At 44.5% G+C, this 27,691-nt stretch overlaps 1 protein-coding gene across 1 annotated transcript in view; it reads right to left on the bottom strand.

The window, feature by feature from the left end:
* CSMD2 (CUB and Sushi multiple domains 2) overlaps positions 1-27,691 on the bottom strand; it is a 334,099-nt gene that overhangs the window by 104,059 nt on the left and 202,349 nt on the right. The window contains 11 exon segments of the mRNA XM_067311607.1: positions 2,135-2,261; positions 3,616-3,807; positions 4,187-4,343; positions 6,286-6,455; positions 10,463-10,651; positions 13,643-13,858; positions 20,858-20,974; positions 21,249-21,437; positions 21,834-22,021; positions 22,984-23,122; positions 25,484-25,678. Coding sequence (XP_067167708.1) covers positions 2,135-2,261; positions 3,616-3,807; positions 4,187-4,343; positions 6,286-6,455; positions 10,463-10,651; positions 13,643-13,858; positions 20,858-20,974; positions 21,249-21,437; positions 21,834-22,021; positions 22,984-23,122; positions 25,484-25,678 — 1,879 coding nt within the window.

Consider the following 27,691-nt stretch of genomic DNA (forward strand, 5'->3'; position numbering starts at 1 on the left):
TTGGCAAAAATAGCACTACTATTGCTGCAGTCTTTATGTCTGGTCTTAGCACTGAAGGTCTGGAGTGAGAGGTTATCACCTGCATCAGAAAGCAGGGAAGCCAGCAGGTGCTATTAACCTGGTAGACCATGTGCGTCGTAACTGGAATGCAACAGTTGCAACAAGGATGCCAGAAAGACATCAGTGGAGATAAGCTTGGTTAAAGGAGTCAATATACTTCTGCGAAGCAAAACATGTTAAAGGTCTGCATAGGAATTTTCAGAATCTTTTACAGGAGAGAGGAAAAAAGAGGCGGCTTCAAAAAAAAAAAAAAAAAAAAAGACCACTGGAAGCTGCCCATGCAGGAATTAGACCGCATTGACTATGCTCTTTCTTATAGGTTGATACCAGAAACCATCCATTATTGAACCATACTAAAGAGCAGAGCCAACAGAGGGAATTTCCGCATTAAGTAAAACCGAAAATACTAGATCAAATTTATCTCCAGCATAAATCCATTGACCAGAAGCACCACAGAGCTCAGCATGATTAACAGTCTCTGTTGAAGAGAAGATCAGTGCTGATGTAGCAAGGAAGCTATGGTGAAGACAGAAGTGCACTGACAGAACACCGAACAAGTGCAGGCCTGCAACAGGAACGGGTCTCAGGTCAGCACAGGAACGGGGCTGACGCACCAACTAACAAGTATTAGAAATGATTGGGAGAACCTGGGAGAGCAGGGGATTGCTACTGAATAAACCTTGTAATTTACCCTGCTCCATCCAAGTTCCATCAATTAGCAAAAACTTTACTTGCAAATATACTTGTTTTCTGTTGAAGATGGCTTCAGCTGACTGAAATATATAGGTATATACAGAGCAGTGCGGAAAAGGCTTGGCAGAGCTTGGGGCAGATTTCAGTGTGGGAATAACAGTGAGCAGCAGAGATCACAGATGAAGTATCACAAAGTAGAAAACTGCTTGGATTCTGCTGGTGGCTGCAGTAACTTTATGAGCCAAATGTTCTCAATACCATGCTTACCTAACTGCCAAGTTCACATAACTTATAAACAAATTAACATTTCAAACTGCCATTTTCCAAAAGCAAAGTGATAACAGAACAATAAGAAAAGTCAGAAGAGCAGGAGAAAACTGTCTGGGGTCTCTGTATAGACCAGATGTTTAGAAACCATCTTGAGTCTTCCCTTTGGGAGGATAATTACATTTTACCTGTTTTTTTATTATTAAAATCATAAAACAATGCAATTAGAAGATGAAAACCAAGGTCTCATTTTTCCAGCTGTCCACTTACATCTGGGTACCCCTATGCCTGACTGTTCATTCATTTACATGAAAGCAACTTGACAGAGCTCACCCATTTCAGTGTTAATTTCCTCTGGCAGCACAAATGGGAGAGGAAACAAATCCGTAACTGCCTTGCATTATCCTTTGCTTGGATGTGATCTTCCAAGCAATTTTATATACACGTCCTCATTTTAGGATTATGCCACTTGGACACATGTCAGATATTGCTTGGAAATTCAACACTGTAGTCTAGTGGAGAAGAGTTGTTTCTGCATACATCCTTTAAGTGAAGGGGTGAAGGGCATTTACACTATACATACATTTAAAAGCTTTCAGATGTTATTTTAATACAGTAGTATCACAGGCAGAAATAGCAAATAATCTGGGTTCACCACCACTTGGCACAATAAATGTTACAGGCACAGGCCATACACGGCTAAAAAGCAAAAGTGAAGGGGGAAGAAGTGATGCTTTCCAATCTGGCAAGGAGATAAACCAGCACTGGCTCTCTCATTTGTGACTCTCAGAGTGACACTATATTCTCTTTACCCACTTTATATAATTACTGATCTACTACTGGAAAAAGAAGCTGTACATGCAAAATAAAACAAACTACAATAACCATTAACTTAGTAGAGCTACATTTAAGATATCAAAATCAGGTTTTCTACAGCAGAACTACTGGGGGATTTCAGCGGTGCCTAAGGAATTTGGGAACCCAGCAACACAAAGTTAACCAAACCTTTTAGCTCCGACCTCAAGCTAGGAAAGCAGAGAGTAAACCATCACCTCACTGAAGAACAGCTGCATGTAAAAACCAGGAGTGAAGAGCCCCCGACCTCCCAACTCACCCTATCGTGCATCCAGCTTCTGCCTCGACTGTCCAAATACAATTAAGATTATGATCGTACGGTGTCGGGTAGCCGGGAGACAGTATCCGTCCTGACGACTCTCCTTTGATAGTACCTCCACACTCAGCTGTAAGAAACATATGGGTTAGTTAGAAGATTCATGACATATTATGGTTCTTACTTGGCAACAATGCAAATTTCATCCTGATTACAACAGAGAGAATTTCTTGCCACTTAAAGAGATTCTCAAACCTTACAAACTAAAGATAAGGAGAATCACTTAATTCAGCTAAAGTAGTGAGTCATCAGAATAGCTCTGCACTTCTGTGCATGTTCCTAAAATCTGACATGTTGTCAAAGTGAAGAACAACTTCCCCCCATCTTTTTGGCTTCGCAGTGAACAAAGGCAGAGCCTGCCAGCATACTTCTTTCCCTAATTCACACATGGGGTGAAAGAGCTCAATGATTCTCCCTCTATCTGCAAAAAGTCTTAATTTGTAAGCGTGACAAAACGAAGTCAACATACCTATGTATCTGCTAACTGAATTTCCAAAAAACTTGAGGCTCTTTAATGTTTTCATAATGTGTCCATCAAAATTCTGAGTTTCCACATACTCAAATAGACACGACTATCGTACACAATATACATAGAGCAAATAGGGTAAAGGTTAAGAAGATGGGTGAATCACTGAAATTTGCCTTTTTACCTCAATAATTAAGGCTAAAATTCAGCAGAGGGTTACAGCATACAAAAGGTTCTGACTCATGGGAGAATTCAGAGCACCAATGTCTGAGCACAGCGCTTACACCCATGAAAGCAGCCTGGTGGTTGCTGAGATCTCTAAGAGGAGCAAGTCTGTAAGAGCATCACTGTGTCCTGAAAACACTGGTTAATTATGTGGTTAATGAGCAACAGACCAGCAGGACTTCATTTAGATACCCAAACCATAATTCCATAGCGTTCTAGGCAAGAGCATATCCTTCTGGAGACTTATGGGAAAAGGGGAATGCAGGACTTAGCAAAGAGGCGGCTAACTTAGGGAATTAAAATATCTGGGATCAAATGTCATGTAGCTCTCAAATAAACCTGACTTTGAACTGTCAAAAGCCTGGACACATGCTGATATCTGCCATTATCAGAAACTGCCACTCTATTTAACACATTCCAGCGAAAGGACAAGGACTGGAAAAGCAGTTGAGTCCTCACCATGAAGCAAAAAACCTTGTTAAAACTGTGCTGAAGGGCTCAGAGCACAGTGTTTCATGTTAAGACTGCCAGTAGACATTTTGCAGAGATCAGCGCTCTCGATCTGAAGACACCTTACAAGGGATCCTTAGCACTGTCTCTTTTGATGTAGATGGGTGTAATCAATACTAGAGTCAATGTCACACGCGTTAGCTAAGGAGGAAGAGAGGGTGTCCAGCATGAAGCCCACAGGCAAAGTACTTTTGAGAGGACTTGAAAGCAAGAGCTGTCTCACCGACGCAGGTTGGCAGGGGTTGATCCCAAGCTCTCCGCTCCCCCGTCAGGCAGACCAGCACCCTGCTTCCTCGCAGGGTATAGCCAGGGTCACAGTTAAAGGACACAGAGCTGCCAGCAAAGTGTCCTTCGTCATGGACCTTGTAGCCAAATTGTGGGATGCCAGGGTCCTCACATTTAATGAGTTCAAAACCTGGGGCAGGAGAAACAGTGTCGGTTTTCACAAGATATTTAAAAGACAGAAAACATTAACACATGCAGTATTAAATATTTTCTTCTCCCAATCTTTTCCTGGAAAGAAGAAACATTATACTGAGAATTATATTTTTTGCTTAAGACTTGAGCAAGATTCCAGAGATCTCGTATCTCAGTTTTGACCCAAACTTTCTGTAGGGCCTCCGGCTCATTCACAACAGGGTTGCCAACATAATCATCTCCTCTGCTCTCAATGCACTTTAGATGACAACATCTTTTGGGAAAGGACTGCTTTGTCTAGTCATGCAACTGTAACACAAAAATACATTATTACAACTAGGATTCCCATTTCACAAGGATATGGGCCTAAGACTTACTAGAAAACTGCAGCTCAAAGCCTTTACTCGTGTTCTCGCTGTTGGTGATAAACTCCAGCCACATGGTGCTGGAAGTGCTGTTTATACTGGTGCCGAGCATTTCAGTGCGACTAAAGGAACCCAGCAGGCGAGCAGAGCTATTGCTGCCATCATAGACCTAGGAGGAACAAGAAACACACACTGAAAAACACCTTTTATTTGATAAATCAGGGGCCAAATCCTCCAAAAGTGCAAACAGTCAGCTTTTTGAAGCCAGTGAGATTATTAAAACTAAGAGTCTGACTTTACAATGCTTTATGATGATGCTCATTTGAGGAGCAGGATTCACACCCTGAAGGATGCATGTCTTTCTCCTTACACCTCTGCTTATACTGCACTCACTGCTGTGTTTTCTGAACAAGTTTCTCTTTCCAAAGGTGCAGCACAGCTACAGGGAAAAAATATTTCCTTCTAGAACATCTCACAAATGTGTCTTGACTCCAATATTGTTAAAAACAAAACAAAAAATTTCTCGTGGATAGGATGATTCTCTATGAGAATAAAAGGCAACTTCTCACTAGTGGAGATTGATAGCAACTTTCTTTAGGAATATGTGAAAAGCTGCTGACAATACTGTTGAGAAAGCACCAGTTCTTTCATAACTAGTATACTCTTTGCATTAGCTGGAAATCTCTCTTTCCAGCGATTCTGAGTTGAAAATACGTGGATGACATAGAGCAAAGTATGGCACTTAGATAAGGACAGAGATGCCTTCTGGGAAGATGGCTTAGCACAGCAGCATGCATCTTGTAATAATAATGCCTCCTACAGAAAACATTTCTTTGTGGTTAATAGATTTCATCAGCCTGGATTTGTCTCCTCCTATATAGGATCCTGAAACTTGTAAATGCAGATGAATCTAAGACTGAGTATGGGAATGTTGAAGAGTTTGGATCTGGAGTTCTGCATTTAAATAATCCCTTTTTTGGGGCAAATCATCCTTGGTTCTTAGAAACACAAAAATAATGCTAAGAACCTCATGGTCCCTCACGTGTTAACAGTTTCCACTGTACGATGGTGCAGATAAGAACTGAAGTTTAGTTGCAAGGGAGGGCTGCCTGGCGTTCCAGTAAATCTCTAAAATGATGTTATTCTTCTGAAGTTAACGGGTATTTCTATACACTTTGAATTGTACAATTTCTGTTACTCTGTGTGGTGTCCAAAGATGCTGGGTTAAAGCCTGTCTTTACCTAGCTACTCACTCTCACATGCAAAGTATTTTGCTTTAAAATAAAAATAACCTCTTATTTTCCATATGGGCTCTTTCCATTACCTTTACTGAGTTCAAAAGATGCTTGATAAACTAAACAAACAGTACAGCACAATACATAAAACAAAGAGTGAAGCCTTCTCTCCATCTCAGTAAAGACTTCACAGCAGAGGCCACAGTGATATAGCCAAGATATCTACGTTTTTATAGGATATGGATTTTTTTTTTTTTTAAACATTCATTAGCAGACTGAAGTCTCAGATTAACAAATAGGCTGACATGCAAAGGACATTCGCTATTGTCTTGGTGCAGCTGCAGAGACTGGCATGAATTAGTGAGGTTCAGAGGTGCTGATTCCCTAAGATTACAGAGTATGTCTTCAAGCACAGCAAACTAATGCACAGCAGTGATAAAAGCTAATTAGCTGGTATCCACAGGCTAGAAAATACTGTTTCACACATCACTTGAGTCTTGCTCCAACCTCAGAGAGGATACACACAGTTACTGTTCTAGCTCCACTGCCTGGAATAGAGCCTGGTCCACAGGAACCTTGCTGCTGTCTTCAAAAACGCTGCGATTCATTCATTTAATGACACAGAAGTGACTGCTGTAACCAGTCACTGCGGTACAAAGGACATTTTTGCAGATGTCAATACAATTCCTAGTATTCTGGCTTATCCAGATTACCAAAACCACCACTAAACTGTCAGCACTGACAGGGCCTGGGTGGCATTTTCCAGAGGTTAGCTACAGCTAACTCTGTTACCGTTTTAGAACATCACTTCCCTTTCAGACCTTGCTCTCGTTTCTCAGCAGCACTACCCTTCATCGCCAGAGGGAGAAGAATTACCTTGAGGACATCTCCTGCCTCCAGTTCAAAAGTCCTGGCTTTCAGCTGGATCCCCTTTCCTGGTTGGGTCTGGATGGAGTAGATGCATTCATGGTTGTTGTTATAGTTTATTGGGTAGTTGGGGGACAGCAGAACGCCTTGAGTTCCAGTTACAGATGAACCACATTCAGCTATACAAAGACAAAAAGATATATTTTAATAACCACATGTATAGTCTAGCCATACAGCACATGCAGGTGATTCCTCCAAATGGCCACAGATGCTCATTCCTTTCTATACCCATCTGCTAACATATCCATGGATCTATTTCCAAGTGCAGTTAGTAAAGAAAATAGTACTTACTAGCACTTTTACTATTATTAAACCTCTCATCCTTTAGAAGAGATTAATATCCTCTCATTGTATAGAGAGTGAAACTAAGTCGCACAAAGCTGGCGTGCCCAAATGCTACCTTGGATCCAAATTCAGAAATACATTCTGAAATCCAGGGAAAGTCACCACCTGCTTAAAAGAGTGCATGTGTTTATGTTCATTCCTGATTCATGAATCAGAAGCAAATTTTAAAAATATTATTAGATTGAAATATGTAAAGCCTTCTGCCATGTTGTTCAGACAAAGCTCACCCTATATGTATACAAGTTTTATATTTAATGTAGTACATAAAACTCAACGGTATTCATTTAACAGTCAACACAGCACATCACTGATTGCTGGTAACAGACTGTTGCAAGTGCAAGAGCTCTTTGTGCAGAAAGGTATGCTCAGTGAAATCCAAAATAACTACAAATTATACAGCACTCTGAATTAAAAAAAAAATCTTCCTCAAAATAATTTCCTGAAAGCAAAGAGGGCAAAACTTGATATTTCCTTTTTTTTGTTGTTTATTCTGCCCTCAGCTCTTCAACTCACCATTTGTCAGCATTTTAAAGGACCCTTTATCCCTTACTCTCTCAATTTTTTCATTCCCAGCTTTGCAGCTAGCAGCCATTTCCACCCGAAACAGAGAGAAGCTGAGATCCTTTGCTTCCCAGGTTCAGAAGCCAGTTCCAATTTATGCATCTTTGTTTCCTCCCAAAACATCACTCAAAGGCCCACAATGGGCTCCAGGTTCTTCTGTGACACGGAAAAAATTGACCTTTATTGTTCAAAACACAAGGGGCTGGGGGCAGAGGAGGAGGGGCTGATGTGGGAATCCCGGTACGCCTAGGGACAGTTAATGTTACTGCAGTTGTTTCTCCCTTCCCTGGAAATACCGACAGGACACAACCTGCAATGGTTTTATTCGTTATGAAAGAAAAAAAGAGAAGAGTCCTCTTCCTGCTGTTATTCACTCTGACCTGCTGTCTGCTGCTCTTCTATCAAATTCTTCTAGTGAGGCTTCTCTGCCCCTTCAACATTTCTGCTTCCTTTTCTACACTGGGCAGCATGAATCAACGACATTTGATTCTGAGCCAAATTTGAATTTAGAAGATTTGTGTGACTCAAAACTTGGCAAAACGATCCTCTTTAGAGCTGGAGGAGGAAGATAGCTTTGGAGTTTTGACCTATCTTGGGTGTCAGGAGACCTGGGCTTAACACTTTTAAAAAATTGAAACAACCACCCTTTACTTCTCAATTTTACATATTTTGACTGCACGCTTTTAAGGACACAGTCTCTCTCTTCTAAGAACGTGCCACTGCGAGTATAATAGGATTGCTATGCATACGTCCTCACCATACAAAGCAGTGAAGAGATATTCAAGTGCATTTGAGTACAACAAGCAGTACTACCGTGACAGCACAGAGCTGTACCAGAGCTCATAGGACAATGTGAAAATTAGGTCTTACCTGCTGTTATCACAGGGAAGAAGCAAAAGCCTGCGATACTTGCATACAGCTTGATGACCCACTTGCAAAATGGCAGCAAGGCATCCATAGGATGTCCTCCTTAGAGGACGCCTCTTGCCAGCAGTTGTCGTCTTGTCTGAGTGCCTGATTTCAGCTAGGACTATTGCAGCCTGTTTGCTACATATATATACAGTCCCCCAACACATGTAAATTTGCTCTGCAATGACCATGTGTTTAGGATTTTCCATTACTCCCTGATTAGCTCCCACATGAGCAAATCACAGAGTTGTCGTTTTCTCGGCCTATTTACTCTGAAAGATTTTCAGCTGTAAAACCCTGGCTTCCCATTCCTTTGAGTCCTGGTGTTTTGCATGCACAACTGCGGAGAGTCACTCCAACTTGCCCCGAGAACAGCTTTTCTGATTAGCTAGCTCTGCTCCATCCTCACAAGTCCTTTGCAGCATACCAAGTTGCTGCGATGGAGGGAAACCACCACGGTGCCCGTGCAACTTTCTGCACTGACTCTACAGCATCTGCTAGCCCCCTCGCTAAAGGCGAGGGAAGGTAAAGCAGCAGCAGACAGGCAGAACGAGAGCGTGTCAGAGGCGGTTCCCTGCTCCCCTCACGCCATGCACGGAAAGCCTGACTTTCCCCTTAGCACACAGATTATCCAAGGACGATGCTGGAGGCACCAGCACTCGGGATCTGGGCTGACGGAGGGAACAATTCTTACCCTGGAGAGAGGGTGGTCAAAGGAACAAACCCACTCTCGTTTCTCTCTAGATCCATCTCTAGAACAGGAATTGAATACAAAGTGCCTGGGTTGTCTGGCAAAAACAATTAAATCTCCCCTGATTTTAATAGACAAGTCTCAAATTCCCCTCTGTATTCTTTCTAAAAGGGCTAGCACGGAGCTGGGTGCGCATCCTGGAACAGGCTGTCACCCTGTCACCAGGGCTCTGCACAAACTGCCACACAGGCTAATTCAAAACCAAATGCAGTAGGGAATTGGGCAAATGGAAGCCGCTGTTCCTACTTAGTGATGATTTTCGAACATCAAATTTAAAGCTGTGTTATGACTCTTTTTGATTTCTACTCCCCTGATTAGCTTTCTCTGCATCGTGATTATTGTTCACGCCCTGAAGAGACTACTTGTCACAGCAGGATGATGCGGCCCTGTGACCTAGGCGTTAAACAGTGCCAGGAAATGCAGCCAGTATGACAGGACTCAAAAGCGAAGCTCAACAGGCTGAGAACGTAGCCTGGCTCTTGCTGGAATGCTGTCTTGAAAATGGCCCTCAAAGGTCGCTACTACAGATGAGGAACATCTAGCTGGCAGGGTTTGCCAGAGCGCAAACAGGTAAGGAACCTGGTCCGAATTAATCCTTCCTGGTGCTCTGGGTAAGCAACCCAACAGCAGTGTACTGACTATTTTCCTACTAAATTGCACACCAAAAATAAAAATAAGTTAAATCTTCCTTTTGCAAAGGCCTGAGGCATTGGCAATGTCCCTCTTCCTTCCTGCTTTCTTGCTATAGCACATTACTGCTTTTGTTCTTTTACAGTAACCGTTATGCTTGGAGAGTGTTTTGTGGGCTGGGGAGGGGGGAATGTTCTGCAGACCTTGCCAGACAAAACTGTCTGTAGCCCATTTGCATCAGGGATGACAGCCAGAAACTTGCTCAGCGTTGCAGATGACTTTTTCCTCTCCTCTATCCCTCAACTTATTTATTTGTATAAATAATTGCTGGAAGGGCTGCAAAGAGGACCCGCAACGGTTAGGGGACAGGAAGTAAAAGGTACAAGCAAGGAACCTCTGGAGGATGAGGAGGAGAAGGTAAGAGCCAGAGCCTCTGGTTTCCCAGAGACCTCCACGTTAAAGTGAAATTTGCATTGCTTAGGATCGCCCACCCTGAAGGAGCTTTCACATCCGGACTGTTAAGTTTTACAGCACTCTGATTCAAAGGGAGGTGGCCCTAAAATGCTGCTGTTTTACAGAAACTAGCCCCAAAGGGATGCTAGGTCATTCACGTGTACAATTACAGGGGCTCGAGGCAGCGCTGCGGACGGGCTGCGAGACACCGAGCTGCTGCTGCTGGCGGGTGACCCCAACTGCTACGCACACGGGCCGGCTCCAGCCGGGGAGGGGGCTGCAGCCTTCCATCTGTCCTTCCCCTCGCCACCTACAGCCCTGCTCAAGGGCTGCCAGGGCTGAGGCTCCTTCTAGCTCCCTCCAGCCTGCACGCCGAGAGCTGCCGCCCCGGGGGGACGCCGCGCTGCCCTGCCCACCTCGCCAATCCAGCACAGCGCAAGAATCAACCAAGCAAAATGAAAGCACATGACCACCTACCAACACACCTTGGCAGAGGCGAACTCCACACACGCCGTCTCCCCCCGAGGCAGGTGATGCGGGAGGCGCCCTCCAGGCGGTACCCAGGGAAGCAGGAGAAGGTGAGGACATCGCCCACGCCAAACTGCAGGCCCTTCCGGATGCTGTAGGCTGGGACCTCCGGCTCGTCGCAGGGCTCCAGATCATATTCTGCAGGGGACAAACAGGCATTTGCTGAACGGCGGGTGACACCTCACTCTGTTCCCACCAGCGAGGGCACTCCAGGCCCTGAACCTGAGGATGAGGAGGGTGCACTGGGGTTCGATCCAGCTGCAGTTCAGGTCAAGCATCCACCCAAGACCTACCTCCTGCTCCAGCCATGGAGACTAGCTTGCTTCTCACTCTAAATACGCAGCACCCAGGGTGTCACCAGGATCTTGATTTAAACCAAATCAAAACACAACAGGTTCCATTTTCTGTTGTCATTGTCGGACAAATAAGAGAGTGACATCAGTGGTGACAAAACACAATGAAAATTTGTCATCCTCTCCCCTGAGCCTGGTGCTAACGATATTGGAAACCAATTAAATTCACCCAGCTGTGCAGGGTGAATCCTGTCAGGCAACTAACCTGCCACACACTCTGCAACTCGGAAAGGGAGGAATTGGGTTGAGAAACAGAAGCAGAGCCCAGTCCCTCTGAAAAAAAACAAATAACAAAAAAACAAAAAACCCCCCACACCTTGGGGAGGCTAGAATACATTATTTACCTCCTTACATTGGACTCTGCCTTTTAAAATTGTCATAAAAGAGCCTCCCCTTCAGCACACTAAGAGGTCTGGTGTCTGCTATAGTCAAATGAAGATGAATTGATCCGAATGGGATTTCTGCTGCCTCTACATTACTAATCCAGAAAATGAATGCACACAGCATCCTGCTTGGGGAATGCAAGAGAACATTTAAGCTGCTAAATGAAAGGTCATGTAGCATTATGGCTAATAGCCAAATGTATGTCTTTGGCCACAAAACATTTTGAAGGAAACCTCTTTTGAGGGTTAGTTTTTGAAAAATAACAGAACTGCCAAGTAGAAAGTATGTACACATTTATCAGCAGGAAACTAAAAATATAACTGACTTCCATTTTCATCTCTCAAAAAAGGAAAGAAGTCCCTAAAAACATTGAAAATAATTTACAATGCAGTTTTTTTGGTTTGTTTGTTTTTAAAGGTGAAAGGCCATTTTCCTCCATCAAAATCAAAGTTAACTGGAAATTTTCCAACTAGTTTCCACAGGGTGTCATATGTGAATCTCTGATTTCAGAGGCCAGAACAAAGGTATCTGAAACCAGTTCTTTGAGCACAGCAGAAGGTTTTATCTGCATCTATGGCAACAGCTCTGTCCGTTGAAGACAGCAAGCACATCAGCAGCGAGCTCCGCAATAAGGAACGGTCATTTCCCTTCCACACCAGCAGGCAGAACGTGCAGCTGTTGCCCTCAGGGCTAGAAAGATATGGTAGATACAGAAAAGAACAGCAAGAACGTGTAAGTTTTTGTTTGTTAACTGCCTGTTTTACTGAATGGCTTATCGGGGTACTCAGGCAATAATGATTACATTTTCTGAAACGCGTGCACAGGCAAACACTTTGGCAGTCATTTGTAGGAATTCAGGTTAAAGGACACAAACACCTTGCGCTCTTCAGGCAGAGATTATACAAGTAAAGTGTTTATTTGCAAGTGTGATATCTATTTTGCATAGCAAATGTGCCATTATATGAGTCTCTCTCCAATTGCAGCATGCACACAGTACTCTTCGCTGACAAATTCTGAGGATCTGGAATTTCATCTGAAAAAATTAGTATTTTGTATAATAACACATAGTTTGAGCCAGCAGGGGAAGTGGCTTAGCTTAGTCAGTACGGGGCTGAACCTTAGAGACCTTGGTTCTATTCTTACTTCAAGATCTATGACCAATTCCCCTTCCTTGTGTCCTGCTCCCAGCCCTCCAGCTTGGCAGAAACACTGGGGGCAGAAGTTGTCTCTCACCGGTGCTTGTACGCAGCCCGAGCCTCGCCGGCAGAGCAGGGTCCAACGCAGGAGGCAGCGCCCGTGCGACGGGGCAGGCGAGGGATGCAGAATCGGGCCTGCCGGTTGCACTCAGCAAAACCGCGTGCCTCGATGCCCTCCTCTGGGCACCGGGTTTGCTTCCTTCAGCTCTTAGAGCAGCTCAATTAGAGAAAGCCCAGCAAGAAAATACTGTCCCCAGTCCCCCAGCACTGCCAGCGAGCTCTTCTGAACGTGGCCTAGGTTACACAAGGCACGTGTTACACCCAGGACTGGCTGAAGCCAGCTGCAGAGGCTGGGTCGCTGGAGGAGCAGTTTGCTGAATGGCTGTTGGCGTCCAAGTGGGGCACCGAACCAAAGGAAAAAGAAACGAGGAGACCAGACGGACAACGGGAGTGACCAGCTCTGCTTTGCTCCTTATCCAAGAAGTCCAGATTGCTCAAAGCTGCCTTCCAAAAGATCCCATCTGTCACAGCTTCCCGTGTTGGAAATGGAAATGCTGTACCTATTGCGGTCATTTTCCTCTGATAAACAGAGAAGGAAGGAATCTAGAGGAAAGAGGGATGACATACCCCAAGAAAATGCAAGATGAAACTCTGTCCATTAATAGAGCAGAAAAGTTGATCAGGTGAGAAAGGAGAGGGCAATAAACACCTTTGTAGTGGTATTTAATTCCAGTGGGTTCAATCCCTAGCTGATATCATGCAAGACAAGAAAAATGTAATTACAGAGACATGTTCATTCCTGCTGGACTCCCAGAGATTGGAAGTCCAAGAAAAATTAACAAACAAAAAGAGGCATTCAAAAATGAATGCAAAACCAATAACAGCATTTAAAAATACTTTTATTTAGAAGGTATATTTGGGGAACATGCCCTGTTCAAGCTTTCGGTCATCTACTGGGGCTTAAGGCAGACAAAATTGCTACCCCTGTCAGTATGGTGCCTGCAAAGAGAATATTTCTTGGGACATCCAAAGAACACAGTGGTTTAACGCCAGAGCACTTTACTGGGGTGATAAGAGTAGTGTGTAGAGAGCAACCTCAATCACATGCACTGCATCAACAGAAAATGATTTCCAAGACTTGCACTGAAGCAGGAAGGAAATGGAAAGAACGAAGTCTTTGCCCACCCCGATCTTACCAGAGAAGGTGATGTTGAAACCCTCGTAGGACATGGAGAAGTCTGAGATGAAGCGAATTTGAGCGGAGAAGTTTCCGAAGAGCCCCGCACTAAGCGGAGCAGGCAGCCGAGAGCCAGTGAGCTGTTTCAGCGGCTGAGAGAAGCTGCTGTTCTCGGTGATGAGCAGGTAGTCATGGCCGTTCTCCAGGTGGAAGGTATGGAAGGTGAAGAACACACCTGTGGGGAAGGAACAGAGACAGGTCCCCTCAGCAGCGTTTCTGCAGCACCCTGCATCTGGAGCCAAGCCCTCTCCTCTCCCTGCGATGGTGCCAGAGGATATTCCTGGTTCCCTGTAGCAGCAGCTCGGCTGGGAAGAGGCAGCGCACTGCAATGCATGGGCACAAGCACATTAGAAATGAGATCGATGAGGAAGGCAGAACAAGGTGCAGAGTACAAGGCCTAGACCAGAGCAAGGCAATTAAGATCTTCGATTCGTTTGCCTCTGTAGCACAGAGACAACTCAGCCCAGCCTGAGGAGCGACAGCGGCATGAAGGACCGAGCCTGGCACCATCGAAGATTATTATATTTTAAAAACGTTGACCTTTAGATTAGTCACAAGAAGAGCAAGAGCTGTAGCTGTGAGGACTTCAAAACAAAACAAAAACGTTCTGGAAGGAATTTATACCTACAAAAATAGGGCTTAAGCAAAGGACCAGGGAGGTCGAAGAGAGGCTTTGCACACCCTCCTACGATGGGACCGAACACTGCTCCCCAAGAGGCGCGCGGGCATGGACCGCCGACAAACCCTCAGCCCTGGCGGCTCCCGTGCAACGCAAGCCCACGTCCCAGGCGAGGGCTACGTCCCATGACTGAGCAGGAGCGCCCAGCACAGCCCTGTCCCGCAATGAGTTGTCACTTCTTGCTGGAGACCCGTTCCCAGGAGCCTGCTCCTGCTCCGAGGGGCACGGCAGGAGCCGCACACGCAGCTGAGGACGTGGGCAGGGTGCTCACAGGGGCAGCCGAGCCCAGCTCCTGCCCTCTGTAGAAAAATTCTGGAAGCAAAGAGATCCCGACACTTTTATTATCCACATTGTATTGAAAAAAATAAATACCACAACAGATCCAACTATGAAAAGAATCAGCCAAAGACAGGAAAACTGCTCTTCTGTTCTCCCAAATTCAGTTTCAACAACTTGAAACATTCAGGCTGGAAGGCTGTGACCTTGCTGCATTTGTAAATGAGCAAGGAAGGAGTAACGGATTACTAAAAGCATCCTTCACACCTACAGACACAAAATAAGAAGTACTTCAAGGTTTTGCAAAAGCCTCCAAGCTAGGTGATTTCCACACTGGAATTCAAACGCAATTAGAAACACTTATTCTCTGGAAAATAATTCTGCTTTTGAAAAACAAAAAATGCCAGCAACAGCTTTCAGAAAGACAAGCGAGGCAGGATCCTAGATCAGAAACCCCGTCACACGAAGTTAGCAAGCTAAAGCAACGCCTAGCAATGAAAAAGCCTCTTTGCATTTATATGGTTTCTTTCACCCGCAGATCTCAGCGCACTTCCCAAGCACGCGGGGCAGGCTCCAGCAGCCCGGCTCTCGCCGAATTGCACGTCACACTCCTCTTAATCCCCCTGAACCCAACGGGGCTGTATACAGAGAAACACGCTCCTCGGTGCGAACACAAGTGTTGTAAGCTGGTCTTCATTAGTCACAGCCAGCTCACTACCTCTTCACAAGCACATCAGGAGCGCCCAGTGGCATGACCAAGTTATTTCATTTAAAGTAATGATTAACAACACAGACACTGCTAGCCTGGGGAGACCAAGGGCTGTCTCGCTCTGCATCCCATCTCTGCCAATGCACAGCATCAGCTGCTTCAAAAGGAAGCACAGGAAACCTGTAAATAAGCATCAGAGGAATAATCTCCCCCTTGTTCCCCATCTCCCATTAATTTCTGGAGATCAGAGTGAAACTAACCTAGAGACTGAACGAAGCCCTGGAGCATGAGATTTAATAGCCATCCTAGCAGTTTTTCGTCAGCATCAAATTGTAACTCTGAATATCCCATTTACCCCTAACTCTATCCAATTTCTTTCCGAATGTTTATTGGTCATATGCAAGCAGTTTCCCTCCAAGGAATGAAGGGCACAGAGGTTGGTATCTGGCACAAAGTCTTTCCCATGGAGCTTGCCGGTTGGGAAGCAGCACGGCTCACCGAGCTGCCCAGGTCTCTGCCCAGCTTGGCCCCTACCCAGCAGCTTGGTGCACCTTGCTGATCTTCAGTCCCACACACAAGTATTTGTGCGACCGACTGCTTGGCAAAGACTGAAAGAGGGCTTGCTCTGTTCACGAACTTTGAATATTACTTCTTTATTTCCAGGTAAAGACTATTTGGAACCTGCCAGAAAATTTTTAGTTCCACTGTTCCCCTCTGGGAAATACCAAAAAGGAAGGAAGGAAGGAAACTGCTAAGTTTCCAAATGTTTATTATTCTTACCAGCGGTACAAGTTGATTGAAAACAGTTACGACCTATTTTGGCTTGAAAACTTGTTGAGATGCAGTGAATACAAAATGTTTTAAGCTTTTTCTGTTTATCAACCGACTGTAGATTTATACCCTCGCCTTTACAAAAGCCAATCTAAGAAACTGCAGTAACATCACTGCGCCAAAATCACACCACTGGAGAAACATGAGCATAATTTGGTTCCCCAGAACTGGGGGGAGAGTCCTCACTCCAGCTCTTTGCAGATAACAACTCCAATCACGTGGCGCCGGGCCGCTCTGGCAGCAGAGCCAGTTAAGAGCTCTGTAACTGTAGCTGTAAGGGCTAATTGCAAACTTATTTTAAAGGATTTGTGATTCTGACTAAACCTTTATTCTGGTCTGAAATTTACTGTGGCACAAAATGTCTCTGCAAATGTGCTTTTTTCTATTCTCTGTAAAAAAACCCAACAAAATAATAGGGAAAAGAAATCATTTAGAAGTTCTCAGATTGAAAAATCAGTCTCTTTTTCAGCATTTAAATAGCTTTAAAATTAAGCTGCTTTTAAACTTGAATTGTACAGCCCATTAGTCCATAGAGTAAATCAGTGTCTGCAGGTGCATAAAAATAACTCCTGTAACAACCGTCTTGTTTCACCTAGGAGAGTCATGTGCTGCTCAAGTGCATGAACTTCATAAAGATCTCGAAGTGAACGACTCGAGATTGGCTTTTATGACGCGGAACGTTTCACCGCTCCGTTGCTGAGCCGGCAGGGAATGGTCCAGCGGCCTGGGAGTTGGAAGCCCTGAATTTTACTCCTGATGCAACTGAACAGAAGCTGCAGCGTTTACAGCCACGGGAGATACCAGTATGGGGCTGTCTCTCTTCATGAAACTTACTGGAATTTAACACATTTCAGACATCTCCCCTTTCATCAAATTTGGCTAAAATTAGCCAACAGAGCCAAAAAGTTATACAATATGATAGGACTAATAAATGAACTGCAAGATACAGAAAAGACAGAAGGAAGACAAAGGAAAAAAAGCTATAAGAACTCAAAAAGGAAAAGCAAGACAGAAGCCTGAGGTTGGGCTATCAATTTTTTCAGCAAGCAAAGAACATGAGTCAGTAACCCTCTCCGCAACGCTGAGATGAAAGGAGCTGCCATTGCCAGTGTCAAGCCCCAAGAAAGAGGTGTGCAGGCGCCTCACGCCAATGCTATTGGCACAGGAAGGATCACGAATCTGCAACTCAAATTGCGGCAGATGGATAACGAATCAATCCATCAGTCAAACTCGGAGTCCTGCTGTCAATAGGGAAAAGGAGTAATCAGCATTCATACCACAGGACTTAGGCAAGAGAATAATATTAGGAACTTCCAAATGCCAGGCAAGACACCAGATCAGCACAGCAGGGAAACAAATTAGATTGGGCTGAATCACTTCATCCTGTAGAAACCTACTTTTTCCAGAGTTCTGACTTCTCAGTGTTGAACATCGTGGGTGCCAATACGACCTAGCCTGGAAGAGCTGGTCATTCATTTTAAGTACTAACTCACCCACCAACACAAAAAAACCTGTGTCTCGGGGTCAGCCTCTGGATAACTCATCTTGACCCCACCGCCCTCACACACACGTGCATGCTGATTGCTGACAGATTATATGCAAATTGGAATAAAATATCAGTCCTAAGATTTATCGACCCTAAGATTTAGGATGTTCATGATTTGGGAAAAAACACTGCTGTGAAACACAAAAAAAGGCACTAGTTCAGCACTTCATCAGAAGCTGAACCATGGGCTGAAAGACCCCCACAAAAACCCAAGCAGAAGCCAGGCAATGCTCCTGCTCAGGGAGCTGCGGGGAGACGCCTGGTTACAGGGAAGCCTGCACTGATCTGCGCTGGGAGCGATCTCCGTGCTCGAACGTCAAGTCAGGAGCCCGCCCTGAGCTCTCCTGCAGGAACCGAAAGCCGCTGGGGGCCTGGGACGGCCGGAGCGCTGCAAGCCCTGCAGAGAGGCATCCGCAGAGGCGGGGGCAGGAAGCCTAAAACGAGGACAAGAAAAACGAGGTGCGCTGGCAAACACCCAAGAGACGCAAGTATATCCCTTGCCTGTTAATGCTGCTCACAGCAGATTTATTAAAGGTTCCGGCTTTAACGAGCACCAAAATTCACACAGCGATCTCCAAGAACAGGTAACAAAGACAAGGACAAAACACAAAGAGAACACGGCAGCGCAAGTGTGCCTCGGCTGAAGTGAGCTCAGAAAGGGGTTCAGTTATGCTTTTTATTAGGCCTATTCTGTTCTCCAGGGACTAAATTCATTCCATCTCAAGGGCTACTGCTCTGACGTGGGATCACTCTATTCCATTGCACTTTAGGAACGAGAAGATACGCTGCAAGAATGCTGAAAAGAGCTGGGAGACGCCTGTTGCAAGGCATTACGCAGCACTTTAATACAACAATGGCTAGGAAAATAGAGCATTAAGAGAAACAGAACATTGCTGCAAGAGAAAGAACGAGTATGTACCTGTATGTGTGCGTACGTACAGGCCCCCAACACAGCCCAGCATCTAAACAGACTTCAGCATCTTTCACAAAGCATTAGAGAACAGGACATCTTTCTTTGTGCCCCTCTTTCATTGTATCGGTAAATAAACGACTCATCTGAACCCCATGGACAAGGAAGGAGCGGTTTTCTGACATGAAACTTGGCTACGCTCCAGCTTATTATAACTGTACTGATATAACATCCTCTACATATCCTCTGCTCCCCCCCTAACCTCTGCCTGGACTTGGAGCTTTCCTGCTCCCCAGCAGCTGACCAGCTGCAGCTTGCCAAGCCCGGAGACAGCCGTTCTGGCAGGCCTGGGGCAAAGCGCCCACCGCAGAGCCAGCGCCTCCGACGGCCACGCCGGAGCGAGGGCAGAGCGAGCCCGCTGCCTTCTAACCAGCTCCTGGGCAACAGCACTGATAACAGCAGTGGGCAAGGAGGGTGATGAAAACATCCAGCCAAACACAACGATACCAACACGCTCCTTGCATCGGTGGAGACGAGTCTTTTACTTTAAACACTCAAATCCTTTGCTCAGAATCTCGTCCTCACCTTTCCTTCCCTCTTTCCAGCATAACCTGATAGGTGAAAATAGCTGAAACTCTTGTCAAAGGCCTGGAGGCCTAAAAATTCTAGCTACAATTAGCCAGTTTTACAGATAAGCTCCTGGTTTGATTTGCTAATATTCAGTACCCACAGCTGAGGCTAGAGTTTTTTAAAAAACTCAGAGGCCTCAAAGTACCAAAACTTGTACCAGCTTTTCAGAGAGCTCAATATCTAGCTTCTCTAAGTGTGAAAAATACATTTGTCCAGTTCAAGATGGTTCTGATCCAAATTCTTTGAATAATCTAAAACCGTGTCGCACCAAAGTGCTCTAAATGATGCGCAGAGAAGTATTTCTAATGGTGCTGTTCCCTGCACTACATGGCCACAGCACGATCCTTCACAGGACAGGGGAAAAAAACCCTGGACCTGTGCAGACATACCCCTGCTATTTGAAAATGCACCTTTCCTGAAGCCTTGCTTAGCTTGGTCAGAAGATTTTCTTTTGATGTTGGCATAAAAGCACACACGCCATCAGAATTACACTTTATAAAAGAGTGTCAGTTTGCTGTGTTGTGCTTAGCTTAGCAACAGGATACTGCAGTGTCTCAGCGGAAGAGCTGAATCCGAGGCAGGGCAGATTAATGAAGAGTGGATTGCTGCTACTCAACAGAATACTTTTCACAGCATGTGATGGTTCCCTTAATGCACTGTGCTGTTCATTGACAAGTTTATATGCTCTAATACAAATGGGCATTGCAAAATTGGTTCATGATAGCTCCCGTTGTGCTGATATCCGGTACAACTAAAGAGAGAGAGCTGTATAAGAGAGCATAGAATTACATAAAGGGTATAAACCCTTCATGCTTACCCCAAGTAGATACTGATTGGATTAGGAAAAAAATCCCCTCGCCCTTGCACATAAAACTTGCTCCCTAATTGTCGATGATGCAGTTTCTGGCAATTTTCCACCACGACATGCAAGATTGGCCTATGTTGCACAGGAGACTGAACTACATAGACCTGTAACTTCCATCTCTGATGACAATACATAAATACTCCTAGCTAGTGGGCAAATGAGCTGCAGAACTAGGACAGAGCTGGGAAACGAGACTGGATTCTGTCCCACGTTTGGAAATAATTTACTAAATGCTTCCCTCTGTAAAATGTTATACAGATAATGAACCATCACTGCAAAGGAGAATATGGGTAAAAGTACTACTGAGTACCAAAAACTTCTACAGTGACATCACTGGCTGTTTTCCTTCCTCTGTATGGCATTACTAGTGGTACTGAGCATCCAAAACATCATCTAACTTTTCAGGGAATACTGCCACAAAGCTCTCTTTCTAAGCCTGAGGGTAACTCCTGGCACAAGCTCTCAAATCTGGAGCCATCCTTCCCTCTTAATCTTAATTCTCTCCATTTTAAAGGAAGTAAGATATGACCATAAAAACCTTTACATCTTGTCCAGAAACAATGTTTGGCTGGTGGCAAGAATGGCAGCTAGCCAAGCACATGGGCACCAATCATCACTGCCTTGAAGACAAACTCCTAGTTTGCACAGGGAGCACTGGCCTCCCACAGACTACCCTCCTCCAGACCCAAATCCATCTCTGAACCCCCTTTAAGCTAAAGCTTTCTCACCTTTCCCATGTGATGTTTCTATTGTCCAGGTGCAGTTTAAGTTGTTGGGATAGAAATCAGGGAAGCCTGGGGATAAGATGGTACCACTGGAACCACGAATGTAACCTCCACATAGAGCTGCAAATAAATAAATAAATAAAAAGAATTCAAAACCCATCATTAATTGGAAGAACAGTCGGTCCGTCTGAATGTCAGCACATAGCCCAACCCATCCAAATCATAAATTAGATACACCGATCAAATGTTATTTCAGAACTGCTGCTTTGGGCATGTCTGACAACCATGGGAAAAAAACTGCAGTAAAGCAAGAAGCTGCAGCCTCTGTTCCACAGCAGACCTGCAAATGCAGTGATTACCATCTCCTGCAGACGTTGTCTTCTACGGTCCTTACCCTCACAGCTGGGCAGCGGCCGGCTCCACTGGAAGTTTGGCTCACACTCCAGGGCTTCGCTGTCGCTTAGGGTATAGCCGGAATCGCAGCTGAACGTCACCAGCGCGCCCACGTAGAAATCATTGCCGTGGCGCTGTCCGTTTACAGGGATCCCCGGATCTAAACAATGGTCGGACTGGAGCTTCACAGCTGTGGCAAACAAACCCATTCGCATCAGATCCCTTAGCTGGCTGCAGAGTCTGCTGCAAGGTGCAGTCATTAGCCTGTGAGAAAGCTCACTCCTTCCACCAACTCAAAGTCCTACTGATTACTCCCAAGGTGAGAGGATGAAATGGACAGAGGAAATCAACTCTGCTTCCTTCTATTATATTCTATAGATGCTAAAATAAAAATAAAACCTCCTAAATAATTAAGATGGTCATACAGCAGAAACTGCTGCTGCCTTATAACAGCTTTGCATTCTCAACACACGTCTCTGTAATAATGCTAACTGCCTGGCAAAGGGGAGAAGCAACTCCAACGGGCCTCTGATTGAGCCCTTTGTGCTGCGGGAGAAGGCAAAATTACCTGAATAACTGCACTTACTTTCGTATCGGATCTGAAAGCCTATATCAGAGTGGCTTTTGTCAGTGGTGAAGAGGAGGTAGAGGTAGTTGCTGGTGCTGATGAGGAACTGGGGCACCTGAGTCCCATCATAGACACCTATCAACGGGGAAGAATAGGACCGGCCATCTCGCACTTCCAGGGTGTCATAATTCACCTCAGTTTTAAATCTGAAATGGACACAAGAATACGACTGTGAAAAAATGACATGTATAGTTTTTCTATATTGTAATCCTGAATGGGTCCTGATGACTAGAAGGCAGCAAAGGCCATGTGATAATATATGGGCCCAATTCTACTGCTTGATCTTTGGTTGCCTGAGCATCTGAGAACAATCATTTCCCTCCTACACATTTTAGTTTCTTTCTGATCTTTCATCTGCTTCATCTACTGATGCAGTAAGGTCTTTGTGTCAACAAGTGTCTTACGCTATGTGAATCTTTTTTATGCTGTGTAAGAGAGAGGTATGATCCAGTGGACTAGGTTCAATTCCTGCCACTTGGGAGAAGTTGCTTTCTCTGTCAAAGCCTTTATTTCCTCCCCTGCTTTTTTCTACTGAAAGTTCCTTAGGGCATGGTCTCTAGCAGTGACCATAATGGGACCTGTATCTACTGTGCAACTGCACATGGTCCTCAAAATCTTACAGACATGCTCCCAGCTGTGAGTGCAATAACAACAGTGATTTCTAATAATCAGTTCTCAGACGTATAGATCCAGATTCAAGAAAGTATAACCTGCTCGAGTTGTGAAACCCAGGGCAAGCCAGGAGACTAAATACTGAGTCAGGGCAAACCCTCCCAGCTGCTGCTTCCCTGGCTGGCTGAGCACCCTCTGAGAGCGCGTTCTCAGTGTGTCTAGAACAGCACTGCAAATTAGCAGGAGTCAGTCAAAACAAGAAGGGAAAATCACCATTTCCCACATTTTTTTTCTTGAATGTTAAGTGACTTTTAATATCCTGCAAGGAGTTTGGGAAGAAGAAAAAAAAAAAAATAGAAACTCAGTGCAAAACACAACAAAGAGCGGTTCATCCCCCCTCCTGGTGGGGGTGGCTGTAACTCAGGAGTCTGCAAGAAGAACTGAAAGCAATTGTTAAACGTGTGAATAAAAAGCTTTTTAAAAATCCAGTGCTCACCTGTCAAACGTGATCTTGATGGGGTAGCCTGGCTGGGCTTCCACGACCCACGCGCAGTTCAGGGAGTCCTTGTAGAATCCGGGCCAGCCGGGGGACAGGATGGTCCCACTGGGAGACGTGAGGTGGCCCCCGCACGGCGCTGAGGAGAGGATGACACAAGTCAGGTGAGAGGCATCGGGCAAGCTGCATCAAGATTGGACTTACCCATCACTGCCGCACCGTGTTTTCCTGCTATGCAGTAGCTTTTGTGCATTAGTGTTTCTCAAGGGTTAAAAATAATGAGAGCAGACAAAATAGTAACACTAGCTGGGAAGAAACCAGCATTTTAGACTAAACTTAAGATGTGGCAAGCTGCTAACGTATCTGTGGGAGAGCCGGTAGCCTGACCTTGTGCAGCAGCTCTAAGCAGACAGGGTATACCAATAATTATTAGATATAAAACCAGAGAAAACTGCAAGGTCAGTTTGGATTTCAGTAGTTGCAGGTGCAAGAAAATCTTTCATATCTGTGGTAATTGAGTCATGTCTTTTCTACCACAAGGGACACCACAGGATTGTGGCATTTATTCCACGTTGCAGTCCCTTGCACCATTAGCAGAAGCTGAAGGCATGTTATTATCCTTTCTGGAGAAAGGACACTAGATCGGCTGGACCAGAGTTACAAAATCCTATAGTCCTAAGTAACCGCACTGTATTGTCCTCCAAGTAATCAGAGGGTGGAAACGTGTGCCTATCTCTGTGAGTCTGCGCGTTCCCTCTGCTCAGCGCCTTGCTGGCTTTGTTGGCCAGTTTTTCTTCAGATCCCACTGGGTTCACTTACTGGAATGGGACACCCATGTCTCCATGTAGCAACCAAGCCAGGTGACCTTCATGGATCAGAGAATTTCCACCGAGCAGACCAAGCCACCATCCACACCGGCTGCCCCCAACACTCTCAGCCAACTCGGTCTCCACAGCCCAGGTGGGCTCCTGCTTCTGCACACAGGCTGCCGGAGCAGGGCCAACGCTGGGGCAGGCTTCTACAAACGACCTGAAAAAAGTCCCTTCCAACCCCAACCATTCGGGGACTCAGGGGGGCTTTGCATAAGGGGGACAGGGCTTGAGACCTGACAGGGCGCAGAGGGCTCATCACCAGTTACCACTTGGGTTTGCAAAGGGCCCTACTGCTACAAGCGGGACTTTTCAAAGCCTTTGGGTGAGGCAGGTGTTTATCTGAACATTTATCTCCTTAAATATCTCCGTAAATTTGGGCCTAAAAGCTTCACTGCTGCTCTGAAAGGATGCCAGATGAAAGTCAATTGATCTAAACTGGATCCTAACCAGTTGTTTTTGAATAAGCAGCTCCTTTCTTCCCCCAAAGCTACACAAATTCCTGTTAGGACTTCTATCCCTCTTTCAACTCTTTTTCAGATCTCTTTCTTTCCCATTAATTTTTTCAAGCACTAAACAGTATTTTAGATCCATATACTTCCTTCTTTTTAAAAAAGGCTAATTAAAATGTACACATAATTGAGTGCACACTGAAGGCTGAGTCAAAGAGATAACCACTATGATCACAGAGAAAAAAGCACAAGTTAACAACATAAGGTTATCAAAGCTTTCAAAGATAAAAGCTGATAAAAAGTGTATTATTTAATATATGCTTCCTTTCTACCAGATATAGATACATAAACTTAAAGGCTCACACTGGTGAAGGGAATGGAAACCCTGAATCAAACCTACAGATATCTTATCATCAACTGCTTTCAAAGGTAAAATTATACAAGAATATAAAAACCCAACTTCTTACTGCATAAAAGTTATTGAATGCAAGGGATACCTTCTTTTAATTTGAAAGACAGTGGAATAGATCCTGCACTTTTCACTGCTGATCTGCTTTTAAAATGGATGGCCAATTACTGGGATTATTTCTCAATATTACAGTAAATCTGTGATTCAAATTGTTATAAATATCAGTGCATAGCATCCGTTCTCTGAGAACAGAGGGGAGAGGAAGACTTTTCATTTCTAACAAGCGCTTTTCATTTCACTTCTGTTTTTCTAGGTAGAAGCTTTAAGGACTTTAAAGAACTAGGAAAAGCTTTGAAATCTGTACTAAAGCATCTAATTCAACCCATTTCCCCCATTTCTGGGCAGAAACTCATAGCTGTAACCGCAAAGAGCTGTAAACTCCGAAATTTCTGGCTCTCGACTGCCAGAACCCATTAAAAGGGACTGAAGTACCACACTGACAAAAATACATTGAAGATGACCGTGTGTATGAATTTCTGCAGCAACGAGTTCACTGTTCTTTTCACTGTAACAATCTGTACCTTTTGCTTCTTCTATTATATAAAGATTATATAATATATTATACATATATCAAAAATCAGGACTGAAAAAGTTATCTCCATGTATCTTCCTTCCTCTGTTCTGCTGTTTTTCCCAAAGGTCGCAAGGACCAGGGGGTGGTTCTCCCTCATGCGTGTGTGCAGACTAGAAAGGAGAATATTAAAATTTACCTTCACATCTGAGCACTGCATTGTTCCAAACCACGTTTCCTTCCTTCAGGATGCAAGTGATGGTTTCTGAGCCGTGGGTCCGGATGAAGCCGTCATCGCAAAGGAAGGACACAGAGCTGCCCAGCTGGAGGCTGTCACCAAATCGCTTTCCATTCACAGGCACTCCAGGATCAGGACATTCATTATGCCTAAACGCTAGGAGGGAAGGATAGAAGGATGGTGAGTGACTTGTTTCCCCTGCCTCTGGCCAATCAGATAACATGTAGGACCAAAAACTTAGGAATTAAATAGTATTTTCACATCCTTGCTATGGAGACAATTGGGCACTTGATCTTGCACCTGGACAGCTGATGCTCCTCATATGGAAGACAGCAGCATGAACTGAAGTTGGCCTGTGGTCATCCCAGCAAATCTAGCGTTGTGAGTCAGCCCATGGCAGAAACCATGTCTCGACACCTTCTCTAAGCTGCTAAGACGCCCAAGTATGTAGCCCCATAGTGTAACTGTACATCTAGTTAAAGTCACTTACATTTTTCTGTTCCCTATCTATACTGCAGGAATGTTCATTTGCAACCTCAGAGAGTCCAGAAAAAAGCTGGCAGAATCCCGTCATTTTTTCAGCCATCTTTCACATACAAAGAAGCACAAATACTCAAAATAGAGAAAGATTTCACAAAACTCTAGAAATACCATAGTGCATGGAGGGGCCATAAATTAAGCCTTAATGAGAAAAAAATGAAAGCTTTGAGGACTTGAGATTAAAACTAAGGGCCCTCTAACACATTCCGTGTTTGTCTGACACGAATGGCCTTGTTTGTCATCATTACTAGAATAAAACGAAGAACACACAGCAATTACCTTTTCAGGTGTTGCAAAATTAAATATGGAACTGCACAGACACAGAGCTCTGTTTAAAGAACTGCCCTTTTCCAGCACTTAAAAATTAGGACTGCCAAACAATCACAAAGTAAGTTTACAGCCTTATTTTCCCATTAAGTGCATAATTATGTACTATATCTTCACATGCTGGGAGGTGGTCTTCAGAGCTGAGCAGCATATGAAAGATTAAGTCTCCAGATTAATTACACACACAAAAACACACGCACTTTTAGTGTCTTCAATGTACTTGACCAAACTCAAATGAGTTCTGGATTTCTGGCAAAGCATCCTTACTCTTATAAGATCTTGTTATATACATGGCTAAGAAGGGAAAACAGGCTGAATCTGTTCCTTGTGCTCTTGTATCTGACTCTTGCAGCAAATGTGGTCTCCTGTCTCATACCTAGACTGCAAAGGGAAGGATGACAAGGTGTCTGAAAAAGACTCAGGAGCTCTCTTTTAGCAGTTCAAGAAGTCAAGACAAATTAACTCATGTGTACTTAAGATTACAACAGCAGAGAATTTAACTTAAAAAGTCTTCATATGGGACAGAGCCACAACTCCCAACACAGGTATTTAACGTACCAGAGATTCATCCTGCAGAGCACCACCAGCTTTCTGTGTGAAGTGTCTCCTCCTGATTTACAGCACCTAGGACTTAATCCTGGGTATGTGATACTACCACACAAGCTACTTCATCTGATGAGCCTTTAGCTCGCTGTAGTGTGGCAAATGATTTCTCAAGACCTCTGATTTTTTTTAAAAAATAGAGGATTTGCAATCATAGCTAGAAAAGCTATTAATTTAGCTGCACCACTAAAGGCTGTTATAACAAAGTCATTTATCATTTCTGCTGAATAGGTTTAATAAAGCTCTTTAAAAAATTACAGGACAATGGAAGGATAAAATTACTATAGCGCTCATTTTGAGATTTGAAGACCAGACTTACAAGAAGCCAAATATATCTGTGGAAGTTTCAATACTTTATAAGATATTTCTACATGTTTCCCTCAATCCTCAAAGCTTTGCATACCTTCAGGTGTCAGCAAATGATGGCTGATTAACACAGCCATCCACGATCTAACAGCACCTCACAATCTGCATCAAGCAGCCCACAAAGCAACCTCTCGCCTCCGTGAGCAGAACAGAGCACAAGGACCGGAAGCAGAAAGCCCATGTCACACAGCAAGCTGGTGGCAGATCTGACAACAGAATCCTGATTGTACCAAGCACAGATAATCCATAGACAAATATTTTCCATCACCACTGGACAACTAAACTGTACAGACAAAGAGAACCTGTGCAAGAAGTTCTAGGCTTGAAATTGGT

The sequence above is a fragment of the Apteryx mantelli genome, chromosome 27 (assembly GCF_036417845.1).
Source record: "Apteryx mantelli isolate bAptMan1 chromosome 27, bAptMan1.hap1, whole genome shotgun sequence".
In the NCBI taxonomy this organism is placed as follows: domain Eukaryota; kingdom Metazoa; phylum Chordata; class Aves; order Apterygiformes; family Apterygidae; genus Apteryx; species Apteryx mantelli.